At 57.8% G+C, this 23,190-nt stretch overlaps 1 protein-coding gene across 1 annotated transcript; it reads right to left on the bottom strand.

The window, feature by feature from the left end:
- Positions 1-71: 71 nt before the first annotated feature.
- ATP1A3 (ATPase Na+/K+ transporting subunit alpha 3) lies at positions 72-20,594 on the bottom strand. Its single transcript, XM_081107804.1, has 23 exons — positions 20,399-20,594; positions 16,371-16,460; positions 16,212-16,271; positions 15,899-16,102; positions 14,752-14,865; positions 14,509-14,643; positions 13,134-13,251; positions 12,755-13,023; positions 10,758-10,956; positions 10,572-10,681; positions 10,357-10,491; positions 8,118-8,310; positions 7,656-7,831; positions 7,434-7,570; positions 6,987-7,137; positions 6,727-6,895; positions 3,445-3,599; positions 3,245-3,368; positions 2,347-2,492; positions 1,681-1,811; positions 1,221-1,322; positions 770-861; positions 72-444 (listed from the first exon to the last, which is right to left on the bottom strand). The coding sequence occupies exons 1-23, from the start codon at positions 20,402-20,404 to the stop codon at positions 416-418; spliced, it is 3,045 nt and encodes a 1,014-aa protein (XP_080963930.1). The 5' UTR covers positions 20,405-20,594; the 3' UTR covers positions 72-415.
- Between the last annotated feature and the right edge of the window lie 2,596 nt (positions 20,595-23,190).

Below are 23,190 nucleotides of genomic sequence, written 5' to 3'. Positions count from 1 at the left end.
GCCAGCACGGGGGACGCCTTCCCGCCCCCTCTTCTAGCCCAGAAAGCAAGCACAACACACACGTTTCTCTCTCCCCACTGATATATTTGATAATTGTCCAGAACCAGAGATGGCATCAGCCAGGGTGAGGGACGCTGAGGGGGAGTAAAAAAGAGCCCAGGGAGGGGGCTGGGAAGTAGCGGCGAGGAGAGGGAGAGGAACAGAGACACAGAAAAGAGAGGAGAGAGGCGGGGACGGGGGTAGGGAAGGGTGGGGAGAGAAGCCAGCAGAGGGAGAGGGCTGGAGATACTTTGAGGGGGTGGGGACCAAGGGGAGAGAGGACCCCTCCCCAGAGAATACAAAATTGGGGGGACTGGAGGGGGCGCTCCTGGGCTTGGAGGGCAGGGAGGAGATGGGTGAGGTGGTGGGGTTGAGGTCAGTAGTAGGTTTCCTTCTCCACCCAACCTGGAGCGGAAAGAAACAGACACAGAGAGAGACAGGCATGGAAAGAAGCACCAGGACAGAGAAGAGAGAGAGAGACACACACAGGACGGAACCAAGAAGGGGAGAGACACACGTGGAAGGACAGAGAGGAGGCCCAGAGAGGCAGGGAGAGGAAAGAGTTGGAAAGGGAAGGGAGAGACGAGGACATAGAAGGGAGGTGGGGAGACAGAGAGTGAGGTTAGCGCCAGACCAGCCGCCGGGGTGCCGCCCCGCCCCGCCCCCGCTGTGCCTGCCTGTTCCCTCAGCCACTCCTCTGCCCCGCCCTTCTGCCCCTGTAGCCCCTCACCCCCGGGGTTCCTGCGCAGGATGAGTTTGCGAATTTCGTCATAGACGAAGATGAGGAAGCTGTAGGGGAAGGCACAGAACCACCAGCTGGGCCTGCGGAGATGGGACAACAGGAGGCGTCAGTGTGGGGCCGAGATGGGGCAGTGGGCAGAGTCCCAGAAGACAGGGGGGGCGGGGGGGCACGCTGAGGGGGGTTCTCCCTTGACCCCTCCTACCCACAAGAAGGGGTACCTCGGCCATGGCTGCGGGCCGGGCTCTTCCGAGCACCCACTGTGAGGACACCCCACAGTGGAGGGGAGGCTTGGTGGCTGCAGAACAGGGGCTGCAGTGGGGACCCAGAGAAGGGGGTTCTGGGAGACACCAAGAGAGGGGGCCTGTGAGGTGGCCCCTGGGGAGATTCCTGTAGGGTCCTCCCGGCGGCAGGAAGTCCTGGGAGTGTGAGGGGCACTCACTTGAGAGGGTACATGCGAAGGGCCACGTCCATGCCGGGGCAGTAGGACAAGAAGGCAGCGAGGGCCGTCTCCTCAAACAAGCCGAAGATCAGGATCTTGTTCCTGGAGGCACAGGCAGGGCTGGACCAGCAGCCCTAACCCACCCACAGACAGAGGCACCCCCAAGGCAGGCAGAGAGTCCGGCACAGAGACACAGGGACACAGACAGAAAGAGGCAGAGAGGCAAAAAGGGATCCGGGCAGATGGCCACAATGAAAGGTAAAGACAGGAAGGCAGAAACCGCGACAGACACACAGGCAGGCAGGTGCGTGAAAAGGTAAAGCAGATCTGGAGAGGGACCCAGGACCACACACACACACACACACACCAGAGATACAGAGATGCAGAGAGAGGGAGAGGGATCAACTGAGAGGCAGAAAACGGGAACAGCGGGAGGGGAGGCAGCCGCCACAGCCCTCACTTCATGCCCTGCTGGAAGACCGAGTTCCTGCGGGTCTTGCAGATGATCAGGTCGGCCCACTGGACGACCACGATGCTCACAAAGAAGGCCGTGTGGCAGGTGAACTCCACCACTTTCCTCTGCTCGTACGTCTGCAAGAGCCATGACAGCGTGCAGGACGCAGTCAGTGTGGCTGCGGCCCGGCCCCAGGCTCCGTCTGCACCCGGGCGAAGCAGGGACTGTCCCGCTGGGGCCCCCCAGGACCTCAGAAAGGTCTCCCCTCTTAGGCTCATGCCCCATGGGAAGTCAGGGATGTACTAGGAAGGAGAGGTTACGGTGACCCCAGTCGTCAGCTGGGGACCAGGGACCATCCCGGGCATCGAGGGGCGTGGGAGGAGGTCGAGGACCCCATGGGCCTCCAAGGGGACAGCCACCAGTGAACTTTGAAGGGACAGACAGCGATGGGAAGAAGGCAGCGAAGGTGTCCCGCCTGGCAGGGCAGAGAGTGTGTGGCCCGGAGACACCAGGCCCTGACAGGCTGGGCCCAGGGCTCCGGAGGCCCTGCGTGTCCAGCAAGGGTCTGCATCTGGACTCTGGGGCAGAAGGGCCGTCGTAGGAAGCAGGACAACTTGCCTGGGGGACGCTGGCTGGGAGCCCCCTCCATGCTGTGGGGCCAGACCCACTCACCCACTGCTGCCCGTAACTGTCCTCAAGGTCATTAATGGTGCGGTCATCCCAGTTCAACCGGATGCCCACCAGGTTGCCAGGCAAGAAACCGTTTTCTGCCAGGATCACAAAGTAGGAGAAGAAGCCTCCGAGAGCTTGGATCATCCCTGAGAGGAGGAGAGAGGGAGGCGCGGAGAGGCTCAGGGCGCCGACAGCCAGCCCACGGCACCTCGGGGGCCTCGAGACCCCCACCTGGCGAAGGGTGGGCCGCCTGTCCTCTTGCTAAACAGCATCCGGGGCTGGGCTCTCAGAGGCCCGTCTGGTGGCGAGCGCCTGAGATGGGTCACCTGGGACAGAAGCCTCGGGGAGAGGGCTCCCCAGACGGATAACCTGGTGGCCCCCTCCCACCTGACGAGGCCCCCTGAACACCAGGACATCCCCGAGGACGCTTGGGCTTGAGTCTTAACCACGTGCAGGAATGACCTCCCCAGGCTTCTGATCACCACCGGGAAGCCTCTGCTTCCTGGAACATCCCAGTGACGGGGAGCTCAGCCCCTCTAAGGCTCAGCACACATCACCTCTAGCAGCAGGTTGAGGAGGAGGCAGAGAGAAATGCCCTCATAGAGCTCACACGCTGGTCTCATCCTTCCCATCACGGAGGTGGGGGAGCAGCCTGGGGCCAACCCTGTTCTGCTACTCAGTGTCCCATGTGCCCCCCGGGTGCGCCCCGCTCCAGGCCTGTCCCCCACCGTGGTGACCACCACCCATCTGTAAGCCGCTTCTTCCAGACCTGCAGCACCAAGTCCTACTTGTTCTCCATTCATCCGACACAAGGTTTCTGGGCGCCCACAGTGGGCCAGGCACTGCGCTAGGTCCTGGGCCCACAGCCGTAGCCGAGACAGGGTCCCCAGATCCTCACCAATCTGCCCGTAGGCCATGCTGATGAGCCGCTCGTTAACCAGCTTGTCAGTGCGCGGGTTCCTGGGCTGTCTCTTCATGATGTCACTCTCTGCAGCCTCGTATGCCAATGAGATGGCAGGGACCTGGGCGGGAGAGGCCAGGTGAGCCGGGGAGTGAGGTACCCTGCCCCCAGGGCCCTGGGCGTGGCTGTGGGCTCACCATGTCAGTGCCCAGGTCGATGCAGAGGATGGTGATGGTGCCCAGAGGCAGTGGGATGTTGGCCATGATGAACAGTAGGAAGGGTGTGATCTCAGGGATGTTGCTGGTCAGGGTATAGGCAATGGACTTCTTCAGGTTGTCAAAGATCAGGCGGCCTGCGGCAGGGACAGGTTCAGACCCCAGGTGCTCACACCATCGCACCCTATTCCCTCTGCCCCTTCCCTGCCCAATTCACGGGTCCTTGCTAATCCATCTCCTCACCTGCCCACTGTCCACACAAATGTCCAACCATCTTACCCCTGTCCAAACCGTTCTTGAAATACAACCGCTTTGGGAGACGGTTTGGCAGTCTCTAAGGTTAAATCTCCCCTTCCCTATTGACCCAGCCAACCTGCTCTAGGCTTCTACCCAAGGGAAACCGGTGCTTCTGTCCACCAAAAGGCAAGTGTGGATGCTCAGCATAGAGTTAGTCACGATAGCAAAAGCCAGAACCGACCCCCATGTCCATCGACAGGGGAGTGGATAAATACACCGGCCCATCCACACAGTGGAATACCACGCAGCCAGGAAAAGGATCAAGCTGGGTCACACCCAACTCCATGGATGAATCTCACAGATGGTCCACTGAGTGAAAAAAGCCACACACAAAAGCTTTCATATTGCACGATTCCATTTAGGTGAGATTTGAAAGTGATTTATAGAGCCAGAAGTCAAGCTAGTGGTTGTTTCTGGGAGCAGGGATAAAGGCTGGAGGGGACCTGATGAAACTCAAGGGGCTGGTGGTTGCACAGATGTGTACATGTGTGAAAGTCATTGAGCTTCCCACCTTACTGTCCATGTCATAATCCAATAGCCCTGGCTGGTTTGGCTCCGTGGGCAGAGCATCGGCCTGCGGACTGAAGGGTCCCAGGTTCGATTCTGGTCAAAGGCACATGCAGGCTCGGTCCCCAGTGTGAGGTGTGCAGGAGGCAGCCGATCAATGATTCTCTCTCATCATTGATATTTTTCTCTCTCTCTCCCTCTCCCTTCCTCTCTGAAATCAATAAAAATATATTTTAAAAAATTCAATCAGTACAGTGTATACAAAGTACAAAGAAACTAAAGACGACTCCAGCCAGCCCCTCGCTCCACCATCGCTCATGTGCTGAGAGACAAGAGCAACAAGATATGTCGTGGAGAAGGAACAGGAGCCCTGGCTGGTTTGGCTCAGTGGCTAGAGCGTCGGACTGCAGACCAAAGGGTCCCAGGTTCGATTCCAGTCAAGGGCACGTACCTTGGTTGCAGGCTCCTCCCTGGCCCGGGGCCCTGGTCAGGGCTTGTGCAGGAGGCAACCAATCGATGTGTTTCTCTCACATCGATGTTTCTGTGTTCCCCTATCTCATCCACTCTCCCTAAAAATCAATGGAAAAATATCCTCAGGTGAGGATTAACAAAAAAAAAATATATAAAAAGAAAAGGAAAGAAGAAAAGGAGGGACAGGAAAGCAGGCTGCAGGCAGGTATGGATGGTTTGATCACCTTTGTGTAACAATAAGACGATTAGGTGTTTACACCTGCTATTCCCTTTCCCTCTAATGCAGTGGTTCTCAACCTTGGCTGCACATTAGAATCACCTGGGAATCTTTTTAAAATCCTGATTTCTGGGCCTCATCCTCCGGAAATTCTGTTTCTTTGTTACTAATGTTGTGGCCCCACCCCATACCAAAGAAACAGAATTTCCGGAGGATGAGGCCCAGAAATCAGGATTTTAAAAAGATTCCCAGTGATTCTCATGTGCAGCCAAGGTTGCGAACCACTGCTCTAATGCATGCACTGCTCTCCACAAACTAGCGGTATCTCATCCTAAGACATTTATGGATGAAACAATTACTTAAATGTGCTTGAACGTGATCCAGGGTGTGTAGTGGGGGAGGGGAAATGAAACAAGACCTGCATGAGCTGTAACTGTCCGAGCTGGGTGTCGGTGACAGCGGGGTTCGCTATGCTGTTCACTCTGCTTTGGAGATACCAGGGACTTCCCCTCATGGAAATTAAACTCTGCTTTTGTCACTCCAGAGAGGCCTGTCCTCCCTCTCTAAGGAGGAAGGAACCCCGTTAGTATCTGTCATAGCACCCTACTTTCTTTCTTAGCACTTATCGCAATGTGCAGTTATGCATTTATTTGTTGGTGAACTTAAAGCTGTCTCTCCCACAGAGGGACCATGCCTGCTCTGCTCACAGCTGTGTCTCCAGCACCCTGCGTGATGCATAAAGTAGGATCCTAGTAAATGTCTGGAAGGCGTGAGCACGCGTGTTCATGCGTGTGTGCATTGCATACGTGCAGATGCACAGGGTTAGCCATGGTGTCCTCTGGGAGGCAGGAGACAAGGGAAAGGGCATTTAATGTGTCACTTCAGGCTCAGCTTTCCTGTTTGAATTCTCTCTTGCACATAATGTTTTACACGGGGGACATTTCCAATGGGGAGAGAGAAGCTGGGAGAAAGGACGCCGCAGCACAAACAGTGATTACTTGTGGGTGGTGAGGTTCCGGGCAGTTCCAACTTCCTTCTTCACGCTTCTCTACATTTTAGATAATTACCATGAGCTACTTTGACGATCAGAATAAAATTAAACGTGAACAAGCCCCAGCCTGGCCTGTGCGGCTCAGTTGGCTGAGTATCCTCCGGGCACCGAAAGGTTGCTGGTTTGCCCGCTTGATCCCCAGTAGGGGGTGTGCAGGAGGCAGCCAATCAATGCTGCCCTCACACTGATGTTTCTCCCTCTCTCTTCCTCTCCCTTCCTCTCCTTATAAAAATCATTTTTTAAAAAGGAGAACAAGCCCCATCGGTGGCTGTATCAAGACCCGTCAGGAGGTGGGGCCCGGGCTGTGTGGCCTGGGCTCCCAGGGCACCTGTCTCACACACACACTTCCTCTGCCTGCAGCTCCTCCCTGGCACTGCCCACGTGGTCCTGGGCGGCTTCCAGGCCCCTGACCCCCGATGGGTGAGAGCTCCTGCGGGTCCCTCTGCTCCCGTGGTTGCACTTACAAGGGTTTGAAAATGCTTCTGAATCTTCTCACCAGCCTGGGCCTGCGCTGGGCAACGCCGGGACCCAGGAGGGCATCCTCTCGGTCCTGCCCCCAGGAAGCCCCAACCCCGGGGAGAGGGAGACTGAAAGGAGAAGCCCGGGCTCCTTGGTCACAGTGGGGTTCCGGGGTCTCCTTGCCATGCGTCCCTGGCCTAGGCCCCTTCCCCTTCCCCAGCCTCATGCAGGGACCCCGTGTCCAGGGCCACCGGCCACTCACCCTCCTCCACACCCGTGACGATGGAGGCAAAGTTGTCGTCCAGCAGAATCATGTCCGCCGCCTGCTTGGAGACGTCAGAGCCAGCGATGCCCATGGCCACCCCGATGTCGGCCTTCTTCAGCGCGGGGGAGTCGTTCACGCCGTCCCCAGTCACAGCCACGATGGCCCCCTGCAGGGAAAGAGGGTGAGGAGGCTGCCCGCGTCCGGCCCGCAACCCCCCCCCCCCCCCCCCCCGCCCCGAGGAGCCCGGCGCAGCCCACCTGTCTCTGACAGCCCTCCACGATGATGAGCTTCTGCTGGGGGGACGTGCGGGCGAAGACGATCTCCGTGTGGTTCTGCAGGATCTCGTCGATTTGCTCGGAGCTGAAGTCCTTGAGGTCGGTGCCGTGGATCACACAGGCCTTGGCGTCCCTGGGAAGAGCCGGGAGTGGTCAGGACGTGTGGGGAGTGGTGCAGCGGCCGACGGGCAGGGAGCCGGCAGGTCAGAGCCCCAGGCGGGGAGGCAGAGGACCTGCTCTGAAGCGGAGGCTCAGGGAGGCTGAGAGACTTGGTCAAGGTCACAGGGCCCGTGAGGGCAAAGCCGGGATGTGAGGCTACGCCAGCCTGCAGTCCTCACCGGCGGAGGAGGAACAGGACCAGGGCGCTGGGTCCACAGAGGAGGCCCGGCAGGAAGGGGGCCGGCCGCCCCCTGGGGAGAAGGGGCTCACCGCGGGTTGACCTGGCTGACGGGAATGTTGAGCCGGGCGGCAATGTCCTCCACAGTCTCGTTGCCCTCGGAGATGATGCCCACACCCTTGGCAATGGCCTTTGCCGTGATGGGGTGATCGCCCGTGACCATGATGACCTGTGGGCATTGTTTGGGGATGGTCCAGCCTCTGCCCTGGCCCCTGGGGCGCCGGCCCTGTCCCCCCAGCGGCCCCTGGCCACACCTTGATGCCTGCGCTGCGGCACTTGCCCACTGCGTCCGGGACGGCCGCCCGGGGCGGGTCGATCATGGACATGAGGCCCACGAAGCACAGGTTGTCTGTGGTGAAGTTCACGTCATCACAGTCGAAGGCAAAGCCCTTGGGGAACTGCTCCTCAGGCAGGTAGTAATGGCAGAAACCTGGTGGCAGAGACGGTGCGGGCATGAGGGCTCCCACCCCCGGCCTCCGGCCTCTTGCCCCACGGCTCCTGGCCTCCAGTCCCAGCATCATCCCCAGTGGGCCAGCCAGCCAGCCAACAGTCATCCCCTAAGCTGTCATCCCCTCTCATTCATCCATTCATTCATTCAGGGTGCATTCTGGGAGGCCCTATTCCGAGCCAGCTCTGGGCAGTGTCACCTTGTCCCTACCCCAGAGAGGACCCCGCCCCCGCTCCCACCCCAACTCAGCCCCACCCACGCTGCGCACCCAGCACCCGCTCGCCCAGGCCTCCGAGCTCGAGGTAGGCGTTCTGGAAGGCTTCCTTCATCTCCTCGTCCAGGGGCTGCTCCTTGCCCTGAAGCAGGATGGTGGCGCAGCGGTCCAGGATGCGCTCAGGGGCGCCCTTCATCACCAGCAGGTACCGGTTGTCATTGGGGTCCTCGGTCTCATGGATGGAGAGCTGGGGACAGGGGAGAGGGTGGGACTGCCTGAGCCTCACCGGGACCGGGAGCGGCCCAAACCGGCAGGGAGAGGACCCCAGCCCCACCGGAGCCGGGGCGCCAGGACAGGCAGCCCCCACAGAGGTGCTAGCTACACCTCTAGCTGATATCATTGTTTCTCAGACCCTGCAGAGAGCTCTGCTCTCCCCTGCCAGTTTCTGTCGCTACCGTAGACATTTCTGCCCGTCTGAGTTGCCCACAGAAATGCCAGCTGTCCACAGGACGCGTGCCTCTCTCCCTGCCCTTGGCCTCCCCCGCCTCCTTATCCCACATCTGGGCCTCCCCACATCTGGTCGGCTCACCTGTGAAATGCACCCAGATTCTGACCTCCAGGCCACCACCACCTCTCACATGGGACATCGCAGCAGCCTCCACACTGAAGCCCCATTCAGCCTTCCCTGCCCCATAGCATTTCTCCCCCACGGCAGACAAGTCCTTTAACAATGTGAGTTAACGGGAAGTGGTGCAGCCACTTTGGAAAACAGTCTGGCAGCTCCCCAAAATGTAGAGTTACCATGTGACCCAGCCATCCCCTAGAATACCCCCAAGAGACATGCAAACTGCTCCCACCCAAACACTTGTACCGTGAATGTTCGCAGCAGCCTTATGCACAGTAGCCGACAGGAACAAACACTGTGGCCTATCCATACAATGGAAGATTATTCGGCCATGAAAAGGAATGAAACACTGATCCCTGCTACATGGATAAACCTTGAAAACATTATGCTGCATGAAAGAAGCCACATACAAAAGGCCATTTATGTGAAAAGTCCAGAACAGGCAGGTCCATAGAGACAGGAAGTAGATTAATGTTGGCCTAAGGCTTGGGGAGGGGGCGAGGTTGAGGGCAACAGTTAAGGAAAGTGGGGTTTCTTTTTGAGGTGATAAATGTGCTAAAATTGACTGTGTAGATGACAGCACATACCTGTGAAAATACTGAAAGTACTGAGTTACACACTTTAAATGGGTGAGCTATGGCATGTGAATTAATCTCTCTAAAGCTGTTTGAAAATGTGAGTCAAGCCCTGGCTGGTGTGGCTCAGTGGTTCAAGCATCAGACTGTGCACCGAAAGGTCGAGGGTTTGATTTCCGGTCAACGGCAGGTACCTGGGTTGCAGGTTCTATCCCAGCTCCAGTTGGGGCTCGTGTGAGAGGCAACCACTTGATGCGGCTCTCTCACATCAATGTTTCTCTCTCTCTCTCTTCCCCTCTCCCCCTCCCTCCCTCTCTCTCTCTCCTGTTTTCTTTAAAAATCAATGGCAAAAAGGAAAACAATATCCTTTGGTGAGGATTAACAAAAAAATATTAAATTAAACAACGTAAGTCAGGTTCCATCTCTCCCCTGCTCAGAGCCCTCCCGTGGCTCATGTCCCCAGCAGAGTCACACCCAAGTCCTCTCCACGGCCCAGAAGGCCTGCCAGGACCTGGCCCAGCATCCACTGCCCTCAGCTCCCACCACACTCCCTGGCTTTCTGCTCTGCCACACTGGCTGCCTGGCTGGCTCTTGTTGAAACACGTCAACATACTCCTGCCTCAGGGCCTTTGCACATACTGTGCCCACTGCCCGGGACACTTCCCCTGGCTCCCACCCTCAGCACGATGACCAGCAGAAATATTCCCTACTTCCTTGTGCCTTTGCCATTGTCTGTTTTCTAGCACTAGAGAGTAAGTTCCATGAGAGGGACTCACTGGGTATCCACCCCCAGGATCTAAACCACGTGTGTGACACGCGGTGGCTGCTCAAAAAATATATAAATGAATGAAAGAGACCCCCGGCTGGTTCCCACGCTCTGCTGCGGGAAGATCTTTACTCCTCTGCTTCCTGCTCCGGCAGAGACCTCGCTCTCGCTCAGCTCTGTTCCTCTCCCCGCCAGGTGGGCACTATCGTTCCCATTTTACAGATGGGGAAACCAAGGCTCTGCGAAGGTGAGTAACCTGCCCAAAGCAGGAGGGCAGCAGGGCTGACCGCTAAGGCATCAGAGAGAAAGGGAGGCCCAGGCCGGTACCTGGTATTTGTTGGTGGAGTTAAAGGGGATCTCGGCCACTTTCTTGTTCCGTTCCCGCATCAGCTTCACGGAGCCGGACGATAGCTCGATGCACTTGAGCAGGGCCGACTCCGAGGCATCGCCGGCCACATCCCTCTGGGGAGAGAGGGCTGTCAGGGCAGAGCAGCAGGGGCGGGCGTGGGCGGGGCCAAAGCCAGGCGGGCAGCCGGACCCACCTTGAGCACAGGGATGTTGTCCTGACCTCCCTTGAAGACCGCCCTGTTGCAGAGCCCGGCGATGTGGGACAGGGCCACCCAGGTGTGCGAGCTCTTGTCGAACGAGGTCCCTGGAGGAGGCACGTGTCACAGCTGGGGACGTTTGGGGCCAGGCCCCCTTGGTCCCCGCCTGGACCCCACCCTCACCTGACTGGTCCTCCGTGGTGTCAGCCTCGTGGATCTGGTTGTCAAACCACATGTGGGCAACTGTCATGCGGTTCTGGGTGAGGGTCCCTGTCTTGTCCGAGCAGATGGTGGACGTGGAGCCCAGGGTCTCTACAGCCTCCAGGTTTTTCACAAGGCAGTTCTTCCGGGCCATGCGCTTGGCAGTCAGTGTCAGGCACACCTGCGGGTGCACAGGGACAGGCAAGGTACAGGCAGAGGCAGGCGCAGGGTTGGACCAGCAACACGAGCGCCAGCCACCCAACTGCCTCGCCCAGGGAGAAAGGTGTCACCCAGCAATTCCACCCCAAGGCACAAACCAACAGAAAAATGTGTCTCAAAAGACATGTACTGGAATGTCCACAGCAGCAGCACTTACAATAGTTTCAAAATGAAAACAACCCCAATGCCCACTAACAGCAGGAAGGACAAAAAAATTGTGGAAATAAAGATGGAATATTATACAGCAACGAAAAAGAGCAAGCTACTGTTGCAGGCAACTGCATGGATAAATTTCAAAAATATGATGTTCAGCCCTAGCCTTTTTGCTCAGTGGATAGAGCATCAGCCTGCAGACAGAAAGGTCCCAGATTTGATTCTGGTCAAGGGCATATGCCCAGGTTGCAGGCTTGATCCCCAGTAGGAGGTGTGCAGGAGGCAGCCGATCAATGATTCTCTCTCATTAATGTCTCTCTCTCTCTCTCCCTCTCTGAAATCAATAAAAATATATTAAAAAAATACCAGGATGTTCAGGAAAAAAAAGAACCAGAAACAAGAATTGACACTGAATATTCCAATTGACCTGAAGCAGGAAAGCTGTGCCTCAGAAGGGCCCGTGTAGGGGTTTCTCTGGGGGTGGACGCAGGAGCTGGGTGAGGTCTTGAAGGGGATTCTGGGGACCTTGAGCTGGTGCAGCTGACATGAGTGTTCCATTTCCCTGATGCTCAGTCTGTACATTCTCATGTGCAACCCCGTGTGTGTATTCGATGTCTGTGATCAGCCTTTGGCCAAGAGTAGCTTCAAATACGGTGAAGTGGGAAACTCTGCCTGCTAATATCCTATATAATAATAATAAAGAGCTAATACGCTAATTAGACTGAACAGCCGAATGACCGTCTGGACAAAGCCGAGGCTGCCAGGGCCGGCTGGGGTTGTGAGAGCCATTCCCCTTTGCACGAATTTTGTGCATTGGGCCTCTAAGTACTAACTAAAAGGATCAAGAGGCAGACGAGCCTTCCTAGGACCGTCCCTTCAACGTGCGTGAAAACTTCTAACATGCTGCAATGTGCCCACGCCTGTGGGAGGAGCGCAGAGAGCGGACTTCCGTAAGGGGGCTGGCAGCTGGGCGGAGGAAAGGGGACTGTTATCTTATTTTTAAACAACTTTAATGTCTTTTTTATTTTTTTAAATATATTTGTTATTGATTTCAGAGAAGAAGAAAGCGGGAGAGAAACAGAATCCTCAATGATGAGAGAGATGATCGTTGGTCGGCTGTCTCTTGCACACCCTTTACTGGGGAACCAGCCTGAAACCCAGGCATGTGCCCTTGACTGGAATCGAACCTGGGACCCTTCAGTCTGCAGGCCGACACTCTATCCACTTGAGACAAAACAAGCTAGGGCTTTAATGTCTTTTTTAGATTTCTACCACTATCACTACGGTGTACTTCTTAAATTTGTGAGTTAGCTTTAAAAAGATAGAATTGTTAGCCCTTTATGCCTTGTAGTGTTTCTCAAGATTTTTGTTTGTTTGTTTGTTTGTTTGTTTTATTAATGAGGTTTTCTGAGTCCCAGGACCCTCCTCATTCAAGATCTAGGAGGCTCAGCCTAAAATACCCAAGTTGCCCTTATCAAGAACATTGAAATCCACACCCCAGCCCCTCCCCGCTCAGACCCAGTAGTATCGGGTCCTCCTCCCCGAGACCCAGGGGTCTGGACCCCCAGCCCCCAGCCCCCAAACCCACTGTAAAGTCCAGGCCTTACAGTGACGGTGGCCAGCAGGCCCTCTGGGACATTGGCCACGATGATGCCGATGAGGAAGATGACAGCCTCGAGCCAGCTGTATCCAAGAATGAGGGAGAGGACGAAGAAGGAGACGCCCAGGAAGACGGCCACGCCCGTGATGAGCTGGATGAAGTGCTCAATCTCGATGGCGATGGGTGTCTTGCCCACCTCCAGCCCTGAGGCCAGGGTGGCGATGCGGCCCATGACAGTGCGGTCCCCCGTGGCCACCACCACACCCCGAGCCGTGCCTGTGGGGCCACAGGGGATTAGGCTGAGGTGTGGGGAGGAGCTCCGTGAGGTTCAGAGGGACCTGAGCCCGTCTGGACCAGCCCTGCCCGACCTGGTGCCCCCACCGCACCTTCCACACAGTTGGTGGAAAAGAAGGTGATGTTCCGAGTCTCCAAGGGGTTGTCGTGTGTGCAGTCGGGAGAGCGGGTCTGGGGTTCTGACTCGCCGGTCAGGGAGGAGTTGTCCACCTGGGGGTGGGTGCGGAGGAGAGAGGGCTTAGCCCGGGGCCTGGGATCAGGGGCCATTTGTCCACAGGAGACGGGGGCTAAAGTCTGTGTCCCTTGAGGTCACAGCTAGAAGCCTGGGTGGGTGGGTGGGTGAGTGGTGTTTGAAAGGCCAGAGGTTGGGCTCCTGCAGATGGATGGAGAGGGTACAGGGCTTCTGCCAAAGTCTCAGGCACCTATGGGTCTGCGGGGTGGGGACAGGAGCCCAGACCAAGCATGTCAAACTCACGGCCCACAACAAATATTTTTGCGGCCCAGCCAATATAATGGTCTGTAAGAAACGTTTTAATAAAAATTTTGTAACTTAATTTTTACAATATCCTGTTGTACATAATCATTAATTAAGAACTACAACGCTCGCTAATGACTGATTACTATAAATCATGCTGCATTCATTTCCCTTACAAGCCCTACATGCAGGCGCACCATTTCTCTCCACCAACACTAGCAGCGAATATTTTAGCAGCCGATGGCCACGTCATTAACCTTGGACTGACTTGTTTGGTGTGCGCAACAGGAAATATTTTGCTTTCAGAGAACAAGAAAAATAGGTTTGTTTGCGTTACGCTTATTAATTTGTGCAGTTATTCTGTGACTGGTAAGTTCATGTTCAAGAAAAAATATTAATTTTTATTAAAATGTTCTATTATTTTATGTTAACGATTACTTATTTATTTCAGCCCTTTATATTCAGCATGTCTCTATCGAAATAAACCTACGTTTCTATGAAAATTGAATCTTTTGTTTTTTTGCACCACATAAACTTAAACCCTGTTTATTTGGCCCATGTTAGCCTTTGAATTTGACATGCTTGGCCTAGACTCCTAGATTTGAAGGAGGAGGGACTGGGGCCTGGACTCCTGGGTCTGAGGGAGGAGAGGCTGGGGGCCTGGACTCCTGGTTCTGAGGGAGGAGGGGTTGGGGGCCCAGACCCCTGGGTCTGAGGGAGGAGGGGCTGGGGGCCCGGACCCCTGGGTCTGAGGGAGGAAGGGGTCTGGACTCCTGGGTCTGAGGGAGGAGGGACTGGGGGCCCGGACCCCTGGGTCTGAGGGAGGAAGGGGTCTGGACTCCTGGGTCTGAGGGAGGAGGGACTGGGGACCTGGACCCCTGGGTCTGAGGGAGGAGGGGGTCTGGACTCCTGGGTCTGAGGGAGAAGGGGCTGGGGCCTGGACTCCTGGCCACTCCAGGAAGAGCAGAGCTGGGCCCCAGGCCCAGGCCCACCTTGCAGCCGTGGGCTGAGATAATCCGCAGGTCTGCTGGGACTCGGTCTCCACCCTTGATCTCCACCAGGTCCCCGACCACCACCTCCTCAGCATTCACCTGCATCTTCTCACCTTCCCGGATCACGAGGGCTTGCTGGGGAGGGATGGAAAGGAGTCACCTCCCGGACTCTCTCCCTGCGGTCACTTGGCAGGGCGCCCACCACCTGTCCCCTCCCCTTTGGCCTTTCCTGGGCACCCGCACCTGGGGAACCATGTTCTTGAAGGACTCCATGATCTTGGAGCTCTTGGCCTCCTGGTAGTAGGAGAAGCAGCCGGTGATGATGACCACGGCCGCCAGCACGATGCCCAGGTAGAGCTGCGGGGAGATGCAGGGTCAGGCTGGCCGAGCGCTCCCCAGCCCCACCCCGAGTTTGTGGAATCTGGGAAGGGAGCTGTGTGTCAATGGGGGTTTGTAATTGTGTGTCTGACCCCAGGGCTGTGTCCGTGTAAAGGTCTGTGTGTCAGTCTCTTGTCTGTGAGTCTGTCTGCCTATCATGTGTGAGTCCCTCTTTCTGAGCATGAGTGTTTGGGTGTCTGGGTCTGTCCATCTCTCTATTTTGTACATCTCTGTCTGCCTTCTGTCTGTGTTAGAGGATCTGGGGTGTGCTAGTGTCTGTCCATGTGTCTGTCTGTTCAGGTCAGTGTGTACGTCTGACTGCCTGCATGCCTGGCTTTAAATTTATGGGGCTGTGTTTGAGTCTCTGTGTGTGAACCTTTGTCTCTGTCTGTTGGTCTCGCTTCCTGTTTGGGTTTTGATTTCTGAGAATACTGTGTGTTTGTGCCTGATCCTCATGTTTGTCTGCTTGCAACGCTGTGTGTTCGAGTTCCTGTGTCTCTTTCCATCAGCCTGTCTGTACCCGTGTGCCTGAACTAGGTGGCTGCGTGGCTGTGCCCAAGCGTGACTGCATTGACTCTGCGCATGTAAGTATCTGTGCGTGTGTGTGCAGGCAAGAATCTATATGTAATCAGTGTGTGGGCCTGTGTTCATGGGCATGTCATGTGTCCCGGTGTTGGTAGCTGGGCCCTGACAGCCCCGTAGTTGGGTCTGCCTGGGTCTCTACATGAGCAAGCTCTCTCTTTGGGCTCTTTCAGGCCACAGCCCCTGGTGGTACCTGCCCCCGAGGCCACCGAGATCACACAGTCTTGGGACAGAGCCTGGCTTACGTGTCCTGCTGTGTGATCTTGGGTAAGTGACTTGGCCTCTCTGAGGCCGTTTCCCTTGTCCCTTCTCCAGTTCTTTCCTGTGATGACTGTGAAAGGCAGAGGAGGAAATGGAGGGGAGTGGGCTCTGAAAAGTCTACGGGGACAGGGAGAAGCGCCTTGTGCAGAGCAGGGTGGAGGGCACTCACGTTGTCCCCAGAGGGGTCGTCCTCGGTGCCCGCCTGGATGCCGTAGGCCAGGAAGCAGAGGATGGCCCCGATCCACAGCAGGATGGAGAAGCCCCCGAAGAGCTGGCGGCAGAACTTGACCCACTCGGGGGTGGTGGGCGGCGGCGTGAGCGCATTAGGCCCGTCCCGGGCCAGGATCTCCTGGGCTTTGCTGTGGGTCAGACCCTGGGGGCACAGGACTCACACAGAACTTTCCCCAAGCAGCCCCGGCACCCCAGCACTCCACGCGCACCCCAGGACCCCCGCGGCCCAGCCCACACCCAGACCCGCGCACCTGCACGCAGTCCGTGTTGTACTTCCGGCAGACCTCCTCCACCGACATCTTGTGCTCTGTCTGAGGAACGGGGGTTTGAGGGGAGGCATGTGAGTGTGGGGCCCAGGGCTGGGGTGGGGCCTGTCTGGGACCCGGTGCGGTGCCAAGGGCAGGGCTTACCATGGCCACCTCCTTCTTGAGGTCCTCCATGTCCCGGCGCTCCTTGGCGGCCTTGCTCTTCTTGGGCGAGCTCTTGTCATCTTTCTTGTCCTGCGAGGTGGCGACACGATAGCTGTCAGAGCCACCAGACTGCGGGCGAGAAGGGGTTACGGGGGCACCGGTCCTCCGAGCCACTCTCCCCTGCCCTGTGTCTCTCAGCCTGTGTCTCTGGGTGGGATTCCCTCTGGCTCTGGGTGTCTCTCAAACTTGTGAGTCTCATCTCTGCCAAATGGCCCAGTGCCTCTGGCTCCACGTGCTGCCGGGGGTCTGTCCCTGAGGGTCTCCATCTGGGTGTCTGCGCGTCTCTGTTTCTGCGCCCAGGTCTGCGGTCACCCCTTCTGTCTCTATGTGTCTTTTTACTTCTGTGTGTCTCCTCTGTCTCCTTCTCCCCCACCCCAGGCCTGTCCAACCTTCCAAGTGTCTGTGTCTTGTATCTGCCTGCCTTTCTCTTGATTTGTCTGGGTCTTGTTTATGCCTCTCTATCTTGTTCTGTTTTGTCTCCCCCTGTCTCCTTCTACCTCTGCATCTCTGTGGCTATTTCTATCCCTGATCTCTCGCCCTTCTCACTTAATGCTGTCTGTCTGTCCATCTCTCTCTCTGTCTCTGAGTCTCGCTGCCTGTGTCTCTCTCTGTCTCTGAGTCTCGCTGCCTGTGTCTCCCTATGACTTTTGTTTCCCTCTGCTCTCCAGCTCTTTATGTCTCTCTGTCTCTCACACAATGCCTGTCTCCATCTCTTCAACCATCTCTGTCTGCTGAGTCCAGCTGAGTCTGTCCCTCTGGGTTCCTTCTCCAGACCCAGGAGTCCAGGCCCCCAGCCTGGGATCTCAGCCTCTCTGAGTGTCAGTATTTTCTGTTTTCGCATCTTTCCGCATCCGTATCTCTGCCCCTCTCGGTCTTGTGTCTGCCTTCATCGCTCAATCTGCCTCTGCTCTGTGAGGCTCGGTGAGTTTCTCCCTGTCTCTCACTGTCTCACTCTGCAATCTTCCTCTCTGTGTCTGTCTGTCTCTGCACCCAGCTTGGCATCTGTCCCTCCAGCTCCAGCTCTCATGTATGTTACTCGCCCTGGTCTCCTCCTCCGGTCTCTTACCCTGGGCCTCACTCCCCAGCCCCACGGATGTTTCAGTCTGTGACTCTCAGAGGACCCAGCACATCTTGGGAGACAGCCAGCCTGAGGGCTTTGATTGACAAGCTGTGGGTCCCTGCCACTCTCCTGTGAGCAGGTTGGACAGGTCTCTGGAGGACAGAGTGGGAGCTGGCTGGGATTAGGGGTGCACAAGAGCAAGAGGCAGAAGCCCCAGGCCTGGCTTGACTGGATGCGGTGAGGGCGAGTGACACAAGTCCCAGTCTGGCGGCCTGGGCAGATGGGGAAGGCAGTGTCCTGGGACGGTGACGGGAGGGGTGGGGAGAGGCCGAGTGTTGGTGGAGGGCTGCTGACAGATCCCATGGGCCCATGGCCAGGCCAGGATCCCAGGCTCAGCGAGGCTCAGCGATAATCTCCTTGTGACCTTGCAGAGGGCTGAGCTGCCTGCTGTCTGCCCCCAGACCCGAGGCTGAGCTTGGGGGGCTACTGAGCAGGGCTGCAGCCTAGAGCTTCTAGGACAGAACAGGGGGTGGGAGGGAGGGTTGGCCCTGGGCCAGCCCTGCAGCAGCATTGCGCCTGACACAGCGCACAGAGGCTTGGGGACAGTGAGGACACTCCTTCAGCCTCAGTCCCAGGAGGGGTCTCAGCCTCTGCAGAGAAGTAGACCCATGGAGGAGAGATGTGGAGATATAAGCTCCTGGGGTCAGGGTAGAGATAGGAAGGGGGAGGCAGGAGAGGAAAGATGGGGGCCTGGCTGGAGTCGGGAAGAAAGCCAGCTGTGCATCCCTGAAGCCTTAGGGGAGGCTGGGAGCTGATGCTCTGGTCCCTGTGAGGTCTAGGAGTGGGACCTGGACTCCTGGGTCTGAGGGAGGAAGGTTGGGGGCCTGGACTCCTGGGTCTGAGGGAGGAGGGTTGGGGGCCTGGACTCCTGGGTCTGAGGGAGGAGGAGCTGGGGCCTGGACTGCTGGGTCTGAGGGAGGAGGGGCTGGGGGCCTGGACTCCTGGGTCTGAGGGAGGAGGGTTGGGGGCCTGGACTCCTGGGTCTGAGGGAGGAGGAGCTGGGGCCTGGAATGCTGGGACTGAGGGAGGAGGGGCTGGGGCCTGGACCCTTGGGTCTGAGGGAGGAGGGACTGGGGGTCTGGACCCCTGGGTCTGAGGGAGGAGGGGCTGGGGGCCTGGACCCTGGTCTGAGGGAGGGGGCTGGGTGACCTTGACTCTTGCTTGCCCTTGCCATGACCAGACTCCCTTGGGGACAGGCTTCCATTTGTTGGAGGGGGAGCTGAGGCTTTCCCGTTGAAGGCAGGAGGCCCAGAGGGGTGCACTGCAGGGTGGGAGCACCTTCAAGAGTAGGGGGCGCGCCTGTCTTGCTGCAGTCTGCCTATGTGGCTCCTTGCTATTTTCTGTGCTGTCCGCCTCCCTGACGCCTTCAGCTCACACAGTCTCGGTACCTGGCCAGCCCGTCCCTCCCCCCTCAGGGTATCTGGGCATCATCTTTGGGCATCTCTCCCTCCGCCTCCCCTACTGCCTTCTGTCTCCTCCTCCCACGCGGGCTAACTCAGGTTGTGTCTGGAGAGCACGTGTGTCCTTGGGCCACCTCTCCAGCCTGTTTCTCTCCGTGTCTCTCTGGGGCTTACTAGGTCTCTCTGCCCGTGTCTCTCTTTGTCTCTTTCTCCCTGTCTCTTTTGGAGTATCTCTTTGTCCCTGCATTTTTGTCCATCTTTCCATGTAAGCACCTCACTTCTCTTCTTGTCCCCACTTCTTTTCCTAAGCTCCCCCAACCCTCCTGCCCGCCCCCCACCCCACCCCACCCCCGCCCCCCACAGTTCCTTCTCTAAGGCCTTTAGCCTCAGTCCTCTCTTCCATCTGCCATGGCGTCCCCTCTCTCCATCCCACTTACCTGGAAGCATCACTGACTCCCACCCCCTCTTCCTCTCCCCACCCATTTCTTCTCCCTATCCCCCCTCACCCACCTCAATCCACAGATCTGAAACCCCATCCCCCACCTCCATCCCTGGGCCCATCAGCTGTTCATCCGCCATCTTTCTCCCCATCCTTCATATTCTCTTTTTCTTAGCTTCTCCCACCCAGACCCTCTCTCTGCATCCCACCCAGCCTAGCCCACCCGCTCTCCCATCCCTCCCTCCCCCCCACGCGCCCCAGGCACTCAGGAAGGAATCCAGGGCTGCTGGGGGTCAGGTGGTCAGCCAGGAAAGGAGGCGGCATCTGTTGGAGAGACTCGCAGACAGACAAGGACACACGGACACTGAGGCAAGGGCATAGCCAGGCATGCGGGATCCCCCTCCCACCGCCCCCCACCACGCATTTGCAAACGTTTGCCTTCAGCCAGGCACTCCATCCCCAGTCAGGGTTCTCCTGCTCCTCCCAACCCCAATGTTTGCTCCCCCAGATAACGGCTGCACACAACCGCAGCCCCAGGCCGCACTGCACCGCACTGCAGAAACCCCCTCCCCCCTCAGGCCTGGAAGGAGAAAGAGAGGTCATCTGGTCCCCACCCGGCCAAGGAAGCAGAGGGGCTTCAACACCCCCAGACACAAACACCAGCCGGCAGGCACACCCAGACGTGGCTGCAGAGGGTCAGACACACCGGGCTACACAATCGCAGGCAGACGGTGCTCCCAGGGCCTGGCAGAGCCAGGAGCTCACACGCGCGCACAAGCACACGCACGCACAGAGACTGGGCATGCCACAGCATCGGGCAGGCAGGGATGCGGAGGCCGGTCCGTGCCCGCGGACCCGCACACAGACACGCCGACATGCGGCACAGACCCCGACCCAGGTGGCCAGACACATTCCCCCGGAGACACAGCAAGCGCGGGCCGGGTCAGCGCGCGCATAACTGGACCCTCCAGGTTGCACACACGCACCGCACCGCCGCCCGAGCACCTACCCCCATCTCGGCGGCTTCAGAGGTCACGGGCCCGCAGGCGGGGAAGGGGCCGGGGAAGGGGCCTCGGGTGGGCTCAGGCGCGGGCTCGGGCTGGGGGCCTCTGCAGCGCCCGCGCCGTCCGCGTCCGTCGGCCGTCAGCCCTACCGCACAGGGTCTGCGGCGGCCGCCGCCTCCGCTGTCTCATATGCCCGCGCCCGCGGGGGGGACAGGCGCCGGCCAATCAGGGGCGCCGCCGCCCTGACGAACGGCCCCCGGCCCCGCCTCCGGTACTGCAGCTGTCCTCCCCGCCCCCAGCCTCCGCCAAGGGAGAACGTTGCAGGAGGGGGATCCCGGAGATCCCCCGCCATGAAAAACCTAGAGACCCTCACAATGTGGGGGCGCCTCCGAGGAGGGGGCACTGAGGGAGGGAGAGCCCCGGAATTCCCCTCATTGTGGGGTGTGCCACGAGGGGGCGGGCTGGGCTGTGGGAGGTGGACACCCGGTGCGGGAAAGCCCGGTACACCACCGCAGCAAGGCGGGGGGCCCAGAGCACCTCTGTCCGCAGTGAAGGGGGGGGGGGTGCGGCTGGAGACTACGTGGGGTTCTGCTCAGGAGGGGGCGCTGTAGAGGACACAAGTGGGAAGGGAGACCCCACAATGAGGAGGGGGTGCTACAGAGCGGGAAGGAGACCTGAGGCCCCTCAATGCGTGTATTCCTTCTGCCCCTCACCTTGGCAGAGCCATCCAATAAGACACAACGCACAGGTCCACAGGAGGCGCATCACAACCAGAGGCCACACTCAGCACCACAGCCACGGTCACCCAGGTAGCCCAGACCCTGGGGACACACACACGCACCACTCCATCACACCCCCCTTCAGCTTGACCATCACAGTACCCTCACTCACACACACTGCACTGCCCCCTCACAAAACCTCAAGCCAGCCTCACAAACACGGAGAAATGAAATGCACATAGCACAAACCTCACACACCATCACACCACAACACAATCACAGTCATAAAGTGCCATGTAGATTAACACACCCCCTCGGAACACTACACCACATCTGGCCTCGCGCCAGCTCACAGAGAGACCCAAAACCACGCCACCCACAGAACCAACACACATCCACACTCAGCATCATCGCACACCACAGGCCTCACACTGCCTCCAGACACCACAGGAGCCTTTGTGGGCGCTGTGGCATGGTCACACAGCGCACACACACCATCACATATGCTCCTCCCCAGTATATCTGGGCATGAACAAAGGCCCACAGTGCCAAAATGACAAATTATGGTTGCTAATTGTTAATGACGGACTCACACAGCACAATAATTCACAGAAACATCACTCGATGCCATCCCACACACCTCCCATGCTGTACACACCATCTATGGGGGTGCTATTGTGTACACCTTTGTGGCACCTCCAAATACACCCCAACATCCCCACCCATACGCCACACACATCCATGTTGGTATGTGTATGCACATACAGACACACAGCCGGCACCCATACCCCAGGCCTGCCACATACACCCGGCACCCCAGCAGTCACCCACTGGAGCCCGAGGAGTCATGGCCTCCCACCCCACCCCTTTTCTCTATGAGGAACGCTCCAGACTCTCCCTGAGGAGAGCAGAAAGAGCAGAGAACCTGTCCCTCTGGCTTTCTCAGAATGTGGGTCTCCTCTCCACCTATGGGAGTGTTCACAGGCAAGGAGCAGTGTGAGCCTGGTGTGTCAGTAGGAGGCAGAGAGGCAGTTTCTAGGCTTCTCCCAGCACCCAGAGCCTCAGCCCAATGCCCTACTCTGACCTATCCCCTTCCCTCTCTGCTGTCCCTTGTTGCTATGGTAACAGGGAGGCCCAATATGCAGCAAAGGAGGCTGGGCCAGCAGACCTGGCCTGTCTCCATGGAGACTGGGGAAGGGAGGGCACATTTTTTAAGCCAGGTATTTGGACCCCAGGCTCCTCTCCCCAACTCTGTCTCCTTCCTGGGGGAACAAGAGAGAACCTGTCAACATATCTCCTCCCTCTCCTGACACCCTGGCCTGCAGGAATGAGCCAGGACCATGGGGAAGGGATGGAAAGACAGAGAAGCCTGGAGGTGTCTGGGTCCCAAGAGATTCTAGGTTCTCTCCTCCTACTCTCCAGCTGGGCTCGGGAAGCCTTGGTCCCCACACCCCACGCTAGACACGCACTCCCTCCTCAGCACCACCCTGGTGAGACTGATGACTGTGCATGGTGCTCTGCGGAACTGGGGGGGAAGACTTAGGAAGGTCACAGGGATGGACAACGACAGGGGAGCTCAGCACTAGAGACGGGGGCACCTACGAGGAGAAATGGGCACATGGTCCAGGACCAGAGAGAGGCAGGTACAGATGGACAAAAACAGAGATGAGAAAACGATGGAGACAGAGCAACAGAAGTACTCAGTGAAGGTGACACAGACACGGGGACACAGACGGTGAGAAAATTGGAGACACTCCAAGATAAAGACTGGAGAGACTCCGAGCAGAAATGGGGGCGGGGGTGAGACTCGGAAGTAGGGAGACCCCAGAGATGATCAGCAGTGTGGGATTGGGACCAGGACTGGAGAGACTAGAAATGTCTGCAAATGTAGTCTAGTCACTGGACAGACTCACAGTGTGGGCCGAGGGCAGACATCGATTAGAGTCTGTAAGAGACATGTGGAGACAACAGAACCATTGAGACACAAGCTCACTCTCACACTTGTCCCTGAAGGCAAGTGTCTGATACAGAAGGGGCTGAATGGGGGTTGGGGGTGCTGTGTGATAGGCAGGTATCTT

This window comes from Myotis nattereri (assembly GCF_964212035.1).
Source record: "Myotis nattereri genome assembly, chromosome: 15".
Lineage (NCBI taxonomy): Eukaryota > Metazoa > Chordata > Mammalia > Chiroptera > Vespertilionidae > Myotis > Myotis nattereri.
This window is presented reverse-complemented; position numbering and strand designations above follow the sequence as displayed.

What these genes read in the sequence shown, in the direction of transcription:
- ATP1A3 (XM_081107804.1), bottom strand. An exon ending in TGGAGGGCTGTCAGAGACAG is followed by an intron (nt 6,896 to 6,986) that starts GTGGGCTGCGCC and finishes CTTTCCCTGCAG; the next exon opens with GGGGCCATCGTGGCTGTGAC. An exon ending in GTCTTCCAGCAGGGCATGAA is followed by an intron (nt 1,323 to 1,680) that starts GTGAGGGCTGTG and finishes CTGTGCCTCCAG; the next exon opens with GAACAAGATCCTGATCTTCG.